The 10,955-nt window shown below is 38.6% G+C and overlaps 1 protein-coding gene across 3 annotated transcripts in view; it reads right to left on the bottom strand.

Moving 5' to 3' along the window:
* Nucleotides 1–7,456: 7,456 nt before the first annotated feature.
* Spag1 (sperm associated antigen 1) overlaps nucleotides 7,457–10,955 on the bottom strand; it is a 59,355-nt gene continuing 55,856 nt past the window's right edge. For all 3 annotated transcript variants that reach the window (XM_090339143.1, XM_090339144.1, XM_090339145.1), the window contains 3 exons: nucleotides 9,724–9,888; nucleotides 8,275–8,649; nucleotides 7,457–8,169 (listed from right to left, as the gene is read on the bottom strand). In XM_090339143.1, coding sequence (XP_090195269.1) covers nucleotides 8,038–8,169; nucleotides 8,275–8,649; nucleotides 9,724–9,888 — 672 coding nt within the window. In that variant the 3' untranslated portion in view covers nucleotides 7,457–8,037. The remainder of the gene's footprint in view (nucleotides 8,170–8,274; nucleotides 8,650–9,723; nucleotides 9,889–10,955) is intronic.

Here is a 10,955-nt window from a genome sequence, read left to right as displayed (position 1 = left end):
TTTTGATGTGTGAATTTTTTTAAATTTTGTGATCATAAAGATGATGTACAGAGGGGTTACAGTTAAATAAGTCAGGTAGAGACTACATTTTGGACAAGTACTTTTGAAAGATAAATTTTATAAGGAATTTTCACTTGCTATATGGTAATAGTCATCAATATTACAAGCCATTAAAATGGTTTGGGCTTGGGCCTCAGTCAAAAGGGAAGCATTTGGAGAATTTTCCAACAGATAATGTTTGAAACTCCATCTTTCATGTCTCCGTCCTGCCTTTACTGCAGAAGAAAGATACTTTTGTCAAAATAAATTTATTTTTTTTTGTGGGTCATGGGGCTTGAACTCTGGACCTGGGCGCTGTCCCTGACCTCTTCAGCTCAAGACTACTGCCCTACCCCTGAGCCACAGCCCCACTTCATATTTTCCAATTGGAGATAAGAGTCTCAGTTCTGGTTCTTGCTGGACGTGGGCACCCTGGTGGCTCATGACTGTAATCCTAGCTACTCAGGAAGCTGAGATCTGAGAATCAAGGTTCAAAGCCGGCCTAGGCACAAAAGGACCTGAGACTCTTATTTCCAGTTAACCTCTAGAAAATGGGAAGGGGGGCTTGGCTCAAGGGTAGGGTGGTAGCCTTGAGCTGAATAGTCTCATGTTCTTTAGTACCCAAGTTGCAGTTTACCTCAGTCCTTTCCAGTGTCACTGCCACCTCACCTTAAAAATGGTCCACCTGCCTGTCACCAGTGAGTGGCTTTCGCCTGGAATCCTATCTAATCAGGAGGCTGAGATCTGATGATTGCAATATGAAACTAGTCTGGAAGACATCTCCCAATTTACCACCAGAAAAACCCCAAAAAACAATAAAACCACCACCAGAACTGGAGCTATGGCGCAGGTGGTAGAGCTCTGCACAGGCCACAAGGTTGCATTGCACGCCTGCGTGTGCACACACGATGATGCACCTTTCAGTTGACCGCAAAAGTTTTTCATATCTGGGTCCTTCAAGCATGAGTCAGTATAGAATGCTATTTAACTTCAGACCAAGCCAGATTTCCTTGGAGCTCAACACTAGACTAGAATATACCCTTTCCTTAACTTGCTGAGATTTCTTTCAAGTACTCTACCACTTCAGCCACAGCTCCTCTTCTGGCTTCTTGCTGATTAATCACAGGAACAGATTTTTCTGCTAGGGCAGGCTTTAAACCCTGATCCTCAGATCTCAGCCTCCTCAGTAAATAGGACTGCAGGTATGAGCTGCTGGCACTTGGCTCACTGTAATTTTTTTTTTTTTTTTTTTTTGGTTGTGGAGCTTAGACTCACTGGAGTGCTGTCCCTGAGCTCTGCAGCTCAAGGCTACCATCCTACCCCAGGGCCCAGCTCACTGTAAGTTTTTAAACCTTTCTTCAAGGTCTGGAGGAAAAGATCACATGGTAGTGTCAGAAAAAAATACTAAGACTGTAGTATACCCTACTGATGATTATGTAAAGTATTTTAACTGGATTCTCTTAAATGTACAAATCCCCAGCTTCATAGCATCAAATCAGTTAAATGTCAAATGTACATGATTTATCACTTTGAATTTTGTTGGAGATTGGGAAAATTGTGCATATGTAAGATTTCCCATAGCATATTATCTAAATATAGACTTGGATCACCAAAGAATATGTTGAAAACCATCAGCTATTCGTTCCTACATGACATGAGCAAGATAACTTCTGTTAAGTAGATTGCTTTCCTGTGCAGAATCAAGTGTCTCAAGACTTGGGGACTGTAACTTCCATTTCCTGCCAAGGAAGCATGAATTGTCTTTTTCTATTTCTTCTTTACTCTGTTAAACTAAATAAATCCTTGTTAAAATCCTGGTTTAGGAAGCCAGGCACTGGTGGCTCAGTCCTGTAATTCTAGTTACCTGATCCTCTGGTTCTAATCCTGAGGATCATAGTTCAGAGCCAGCCCAGGTAGTCCATGACACTTTGAAATCTAGTTTAACCACCAGGTGAATCTGTGGCTCAGGAAGTAGGAGAATGCTAGCCTTGAGCACAAAGCTCAAGGACAGTACCCAAGCCCTGAGTTCAAGTCCCAGAACTGACAAACACACAGCAATGCTGACCACATTTTTATATGGTTCCTTTTTTTTTTTCTTTAAATGGGGATTTTTTTTTTCTAGAACAGTCTTAAGGTCTGGGGATATGGATTTTTTTTTTCCAGTCCAGAGCTTGAGCTCAGGGCCTGAGCACTGTTCTTGGGCTTTCTCAAGGCTAGAGCTCTACCACTTGAGCCTCAGCACCACTTCTGGCTTTTTTCTATGTATGTGGTACCGAGGAATCGAACCCAGGTCTTCGTGCATGCTAGGCAAGCACTTTACCACTAGGCCAAACTCACGGTCTATATGGTTCCTTTTAATAATTCATTGCATTTATTTCCTTCATTTAGGTGTGAGAAGCCACAAGTAAAAGCTAGTTGTTCACATATTGGCTGATGTTGAATGCCAAAAATAGTATCATTTGCAGAGAGTTTTATTATTTGAGTAGCCATTGATTACTAGACAATGAGTTTGCAGTTTTAAATTTAGTGCAAATGGTATCACTGTACCTTCTCATATGCTAATTCACAATTTTTGTGATTGCTGTCTATTCATTTCTTTAACACAATAATAAAGATGATGCTGAAAATACAGCACAGAACCAAATAAACACTCAGGCCTATCAGATTCTGAGTGTGAGAAAGTAAAATAAGCAAACCTATACACACAACTTAAACTAGTGTCAGACGATAATTGCTATGAAAATGCAAGATGGAAGGAAGTTTGGGAAGGTATATAATTTCTTGGTATTAGGAATGCTCCCTCCTTTGAGAATACTCACAGGAGAGGGCCACGTAGGCATAACTTGGTGGCTGAGCATTTCAAAAACCTACAGTGAACGATTTGACATCTAATAGGTAAGTCTGCCACCTTTAAGTTTTATTTTGGGAATATTTTCCACAAATTCACAATGAATTCAAAATAGCCAAAAAAATTAAAAACAGTTTAATGCCCATCAGCTAATGAATGTGTGTGCATGCTGGCAGCTTGTGAATAGACAAGAGATGGCATATATCCACCCACGTGTATATCCACATGGACAATATATATTCTACAAAACTGATGGAATTTTAAACTTGCTAAAATCAGTTATAAAAGGGTACATGTTGTATGGTTTATGATATATATATATATAATATATGAATGCAAACCTGTAAAGACACGGGCAGTATTAGTGTTTGGCTAGAGCTAAGGGAATTGTGTAAAAGTGAGAATGCTTATGGCACATGGAGGGTTTTTGTTTGATAGGGTGGGTTTGGGGTTTTTTGGGGGTTTTTTTGGTAGTGAAATTTGAACTCAGTGCTTTGTACTTGCTAGACAAGTATTCTGCTTGAGCCATACTTCTAATCCTGGAGTTTCTTTTGAAGTGAATATTCTGAAATGTATTGTGGTTCTGAAAGCCAGTCATGTTACACCTTATAAATTGTATGTTATGTGAATTACCTCTTGGTAAAATTTCATTTGTTTTTGAGATGAGCTTTTGTTGTGTTGCTTAGGCTTGTACTGAACTAAGTTCTAGTGAGCTTCCTTCTTCAGTCTCCTGTAAAGCTGAGACTAACAGCATATGCCACCGTGCTCAGCTCAAGGTGGTTGGGTTATTTGTGTTTGAATGACTTTGTATGTCCACAGAATTTCACAAAAATGAGGAGAAAATGAAAACTTCAAAGTAAGTTTCAAAACTTCAAAAGAAAATCTAGAAAGACTGTAAAAGAAGTAAAAGTGCATCTGGTATTTACATTTGCTGTTATTTTTTTTCCCCCAAGTCCTGAGGCTTGAACTCTGGACTGGGCACTGTTCCTGCGCTGCTTTTGCTCAAGGCTAGCACTCTACCACTTGAGCCACAACACTACTTCCCACTTTTTCTGGATATGTGGTACTGAGGAACCAAACTCAGGGCTTCATGCATGCTAGGCAAGCACTCTATCACTAAGCCACATTCCCAGTCCCTATTGTATCCTTAATCTGAGATACTTTTTCATTGTCTATTTGAAAGAGATCTTTGCTTGTTGCATACTATAGCTGTTGACAGTTCTATTTGTTACATTTTTCTTTACCAGGTTTTTTTATGGGCAACCTTTAATTCTGAAATTTATTTTGGAATAATTTTTTTTAACAATTTTATTTTATTTTATTTTATTTATTTATTTATTTATTTTTTTGCCAGTCTTGGGCTTGAGCTCAGGGCCTGAGCACTGTCCTTGGACTTTCTCAAGGCTAGAGCTCTACCACTTGAGCCTCAGCACCACTTCCGGCTTTTTTCTATGTATGTGGTACCGAGGAATCGAACCCGGGTCTTCATGCATGCTAGGCAAGCACTTTAACCACTAGGCCAAACTCCCCGCCCCAATTTTGGAATAATTTTGGATGTACAGAAATATTGCAAAGGTAGTTCAGTGCATATTACTATATTCTTTACATGAAAGCTATATTGTTCATGTGCTTAATTTTAACATCCAGGGCTTCAAGACTGTGATAACTAAGATCTCTCCTAGTCCTAAATTGTACTTAGTGTTCTAGATTTCCTATGACTTTTAATAACTTTCATTTGCTTCCATCTGTCTTGAATTTATCCTAGCATTTTATCTTACAAATAAAAGGCCATTTGTGATAGGACTATTGGTTCCTCTTTCCATTAAATCAGTTCACTACCTTTGGGTGATACTTTTTTTTTTGCCAGTCCTGGGCTTAAGTTCACGGTCTGAGCACTATCCATGAACTTTCTCAAGGCTAGAGCTCTACCACTTGAGCCTCAACACCCCTTCTGGCTTTTTTCTATGTATGTGGTACCGAGGAATCGAACCCAGGTCTGGGTCTTCGTGCATGCTGGGCAAGCACTCTACCACCAGGCCGAACTCCCAGCCTGCACTTACCTTTTTTTTGAGGTATGGTTCATACACTTTTTCTTTGGGGGTACCTTGCCTCTCAATCTCTGCTAGCCACTAATTTACTTTTGAAATCTATGGATCTGTCCATTCTGGACACTCCATATAAATGGAATTATAAGATATGGCCTTGCTTTTCCTTTTTTCTTGATGCTTTCAAAGCCATCTATGGAATAGCAATATCTCATTTTTATGTGGCTGAATTGTATATTCATCAGTTGGTCACTTAGGTTATTTCTACTCATGCCTGCTATGAAAAATGTTTCCACATGAATTTTTGAGTAAACATGCTTGCATACTTTTGCTCAAGGCTAGTGCTCTGCCACTTGAGCCACAGCACAACTTCCAGCTTTTTCTGTGTATGTAGTACTGAGGAATCAAACCCAGGGCTTCATGCATGCACCACTATGCTGCACTCCTGGCCCCTCTCTATGCAACTCTTATCTCCAACTAACCGCAAAAAGCTGGAAGTTGAAGTGTGACTCAAGTGGTAGATCACTAGCCTATGAGCAAATCAGCCAAGGAAGAGAGTGAGACCTTGGTTCCAGACCCACTACTAGAAAATACATATATATATATATTATATATATATAAACATATATATATATATACATGTGTGAGGTCATGTGGGGCCAGGAGCATAGTCTAGTGGTAGGTTCCACACTAAAGCAATTTAATCTTCCTGAGGGCTTCTCATTTACCTATTTCAATCTTGTCTAAGATTTTAGAGAATGTTCCCTTTCCTCTTAATACCTGTGCACCCTTGAACTTTGAAACTATGCTTTCAGAGCACCCTGTACAAAAACTCCCATACTCAGTATTGCCAGCGTTTTTCAAAGTAAAACCCTATGCTCAGACAAGGCTTTCTGCTTCTACTGTTCTAGTCAGCCATTAATAGTTTAGCTCACCCCAATGCTTGTGCCATTTAGTGTTAATTACAGGCTTTTGTGTCTGTTGGGTTATAAGTCCTCTAGTGTTCTGAAAAATCACAAAAGCTAAGATTCTGAATGCTCCTGACTTTTAAGTTTTCCAATAACTATGAAAAGATCCCCAAGAAAGCCTGGGAATTTAATGCTGTTGTAAACTTCATAGTAGGGACTTGCCTGATCTGAACTCTGGAAATGAACACTGTTTAAGGCAAAGTCTTCTGGATTTGTTGAGCATTTACTGAGAACTTAGAAGCCTGTGCCAAATTCTGAATGTGCAATAGTTTACCCATTGTCCTTCAAAACGAAGTGAAGTTGAAAAGGAAGACATGCCCAGCTGTGTTTGTAGGGTTTCTTGATTGCTGTTATCATGGCTAATTTCCAGAAGATGGCACCAGAGCTCTCCAGCCAGCCACTTGTGTGCTTATGAAGTGCTCATCAGAGGGATCTTCATATGTGTGTTACAGTATTTACAGTGTTCTTATTCTTTTCCAACAACATTGATGCAATCGTTTTACTTACAGGAGAGAAGCCATTGGTCACCCACGACCGGGTCCCAGGGATACATTCTGAGACATGCATCAGACAGGTGACTTGTGCAAACAGCAAAGTGTACTTATACAAGCTAAGCTCCCAGGTCTTAAGCAATAGTATTATGTATCATCATTTATATTTGTATAGAACAGAAGTCATCATTTACTATTATAAAAAAAAACATTGAAAAAAAGAGAACAATGTATTTTTGTTTGAAGATTCAAGTTCCCATTCCAGACTTTCCCGTATCAACAAAGCGAAAACAGTTCAAGAGAAAAATGGCAGTGTGAAAGGTACCATTTACCCTTAAAGAGTGTCTCTATTGTCCAGACTGAACGTGAACCCATCCATGTTGCCTATTCTAACCTTAAATTCAAAATCGTCTCGGCTTTGCCTCCTCAGGCTGGGTTTACAAGTGTACACCACTCACCTGACCCACCATTATTATTTTTTTTTTTTTTGCCAGTGCTGGGGCTTGAACTCAGGGCCTGAGCCCTGTCCTTGGGCTTTCTCAAAGCTAGAGCTTTTTCCATGTATGCAGTACCAAGGAATTGAACCTGGGTGTTTGTGTATGTTAGGTGAGCACTCTACCACTATGCTAAACTCCTGATGATTTTTTTAAGTGTTCTGTAATTATAAAAGACTAGAAAAAAATGTATATTGAGATGATGAAAGATGATACGATCATCTTCACTTTTAAATAAGTTAAAAAAATTCTTAATAAAGGAATTTAGAGTGCAGGAATAATAGATGATACATTAAGATTTAAATGTCTTATTGTAAGAAATACCTTTGACCCACTTAACAAAGGAGCTTTTAATATGAGTCCTTCACTTCCCCTTTTGCAGAAGGAAATATAAACAGTAAAAAGGAGGGAGATATTTTAAGTTTGAGAAGGTAAAGGATAACAATTCAAACACAAACACAGCTTGGGTTTCTTTTATATACTGACTTTATTGCTTGTATAAGCAATATATAAGGGCAAGACACATTTTAAAACCTAGTAAAAAGTGGTGGCAATTCTTGGCAATTTATTAATTATCAGGCAATACTTTATATTACAAAAATAAGTTTCTCTTACAGCTCTAAATTAATAAACTTCTAATAATCAGACTCCAATGTTACATTTCATTTTAAACTGATTCAACTAGTAGTATAAAATTGGACTCATGTGCATCTTTGTAGGATACTAGGTAATACAATAAATCAGTTAATGACTCCATTTTTTCAAAAGAACTTTAAAGCAATTCATTACTGTCAAATAGACCAAAGAAAAACAGCTTACATCCAAAATTTAACAGGTTGAATTATTAAAAGAAAACATGTACTATAAATTAAAATATATTTTAACAAGTTCCACATATACTTATTAAATATAAAGATGTTGGCTCTGGTACATAAGAAAATATTTACAACTAATAAAAAGTTTGTAGAATACTCATGTTTTGTATATTGTAGCATATATGTGTTCAGTATATAAAAATAAAACATTTTACAGTCCAGACCTAAGTATCTTTTCTAAGCCAGGTTTTATCCATGCAGCTCTATTTTAATACCATCTCATTAAGCATTACTGGAACTTGTACATGCATGGAAGAAATCTAGCAATGATCTTGAGTTAAAGCTCATACTGCTGTTTTAGGGCCTGTACATCCTCTAAAGTAAAGTGGTTGGTTTGTGCATCTGAAAGGTCATCAAATAGCTGTTTAGTTTGCTCCTTTTGGTCTTTGTTAATTAGTGTCAACATCATCTGAAAAAAAGGAAAAAAATTCTATTAGCAATAAAAACATTTTTAAAGTTATGGAAAGCCTAAAAAATATGTCAATCTCTGTTACTAAACTATTTTCCTGCTTACCTTAAACCTTTCTGCTGTACTCAAATACAAAAGATGCTGATACACCAAGAAGGGATCCTTACTGATGAGGTGATTTTTCAGAGACTGAATAAGGAGGAGGAATGTATCCCCTTCAAGTTTGTTACTCAGCAACATGGGCAATTCTTCTGGTGCAATGATGCCTAAAAGGTGTGCACAGGCCTCTTCATCTTTCCTAGTATTTATAGCATTCAGAACCTGACCGAATTCATAGGCGTTACTCGGCTTGGAGATGGAAAGCCTCTCAGAGCGCTCCCGAGGCCCACTGGCTTCTTTCTCCTTGTCGCGGGTCAGACGGTCCGTGGAGACCACCGAGGTTCCTCCAGGCTCCTTTTCTTCTTCATTGCCTTTGCTCACCTTCACAGGGAAAACGGACACTGGGACACTGAGTAAACAGTCACCACACACATCTTGAGTCATGCTTGTCAAGTAGGCATTGAGAACCACAATTTTTTTTTCTTTTTTTAAGTCATGGGGCTTGAACTCTGGGCCTGGATGCTATCCCCAAGCTCTTCCACTTAAGGCTAGAGCTCTACTGCTTTGAGCCAAGATGGAGGTGGAGATATGAGTCTCACAGATTTACCACTCATCACAGCCCAGGCTGGCTCTGAACTGAGATCCTCAGATCTCAGCCTCCTGAGTAGCTAGAATTACAGGCGTGAGCCACCAGCGCCTGCCTCATAAATTTTAAATTTGATTTTTTTGGAGGGGGAGGGTGTCAATCAAGGGGCTTAAACTCAAGACCTGGTCACTGATACTGAGCTTTGTTGTTTAAGGCTTGAGCGCTATTGAACACAGCTACACTTCTGGTTAACTGGAAATAAAGAGAAGGACTTTCTGGCCTAGGGTGACTTTGAACTATGATTCTCAGACCTCAGCCTCCCGAGTGGCTTAGATCACAGGCATGGGTCACCAGTGCCCAGCTTATTTGTTTCCTGATATTTGACAGAGAAGTAAGCTTATATTTTGAATATTCTATTTTCCTCTCCAGGTAGATCTTGAAGCAAAACCTGAAGGCTAAGGGCTTCCATACACCATGGAGTAGAAATAATACAAATGACGAGCTTATGTGGAGGTGGCAAGGAAAGCGTGAGGGACACAGCGGCCAATCATGATGACAAAGGACAAGCTTTCTCTTTATAATGAGTTAACATTTTTCTTTTTTGTGTGTGTGCCAGTCGTGGGGGCTTGAACTCAAGGCCTGAGCACTGTCCTTGAGCTTTCTCTACCACTTGAGCCACACTACCACGTCCAGTTTTTCCTGTGTAGTAATACCAAGGAATCGAATTCAGGGCTTTGTGCATGCTAGGCAAGCATTCTACCACTAGTCCGAACTCCCAGCCCTGAATTTCGTAGAATTTTCATAGGAGCCGCCTAGAACTCTACAGATCATCAGAAGAATATTTTTTTTTCAAAATGAAATGTAAATACCTCTTGAATTTCAATTTTCTTTCTCTCCTTTTCTTTGTTGAATGATGCTGTGTTGTCCTTAATATTAAGGAGACTGGTTACCTCTTCCAGTTCCAGCTTTGCCTCAGCAATATTTGGATCTAGTAGGAGAACTTTATTGAGGTCAGATAAGCTTTCCTGATAATTCTGGAAACAGGAAGATAGAATAAGACAGGGCCTTGATTAGCATGAGTCACAAAATTATGCAGTATTGCAGGGTGATAGTTTCATTCTTAAGGCAGCTGAAAGGGTATCTCACAAAACAGCAAACATCTATTGAGAAAAGAGCCCAGTGCCCAGAATTAGCAAACCTAAAGTTTACTCTCACAACCTCACTTCCAGTTTTTGGTGGTTAATTGAGTTATCTCATAGACTTTGCCGCCTGGGCTAGCTTTGTGCCTTGATGCTCAGGAGCTAGGATTACATAAGCCCCAGTACCCAGCAACTTTCTTTGTATTAAACACATCATAGGCAATGTGCCAAATGAATAAATAAAGAGACTCACCATCCTTTTGACTTTTGTCACTAGCTCAACTATTAATGAAACAAGACCCAAGCCAGGCACAATGGCACACACAATGCACCTGCAGTTCCAACCAGTCAAAGAGACTGAGGCAGGAGAAAAATGAACTCTGGAGGTTAAGATATGTCTAGGTGATATTGTGAGTTGAGCTTCAGTTTTCTCATCTTTAAAATTTAGTAACAACTAATTTTTGTGAGTTTGTACTAAAGAATTAATAAAACTAGTTTAAACCTATAAGCCTGTAGAAATGGTAACTATTTTTGGAATACTCTTGTCCTAAGAAAACGAAGTTTTTCACTATCAAAACAGGCCAACACATCTGCAATTATGTTAACACAGTGATTAAAGTATATCTGTGATGTTAATTTGATACGCATTTTACAACTGGATGATTCTGCATCAATGAATGGCTAAGATGCATCTTATTTGTTCTGGGGGCAGGCATAATAGTTTTCAATTCCTTTATGTTCATTTGATCATTTAAATTTAGTTCTATATGTAATTTACTTCTATATATAATAACTTATATGACATATAGCATTTTATGTTGATAATGTATCTTTCCTACAAAAACCTCAAGCATTGCACTAAGAAAAATTTTGTTAATATATGTGAAAAATGTAATGTGTGTGTATATATGCATATATGCTTGTGCGTGTGTATAGATAGATACAAGTATACTTTGTGTGTG

Source organism: Megascapheus bottae, chromosome 9 (genome assembly GCF_031878675.1).
Source record: "Megascapheus bottae isolate mThoBot1 chromosome 9, mThoBot2.hap1, whole genome shotgun sequence".
NCBI classification, from domain to species: domain Eukaryota; kingdom Metazoa; phylum Chordata; class Mammalia; order Rodentia; family Geomyidae; genus Megascapheus; species Megascapheus bottae.
Note: the sequence above shows the minus strand (reverse complement) of the source record. Positions and strands in the feature narration are given on the sequence as shown.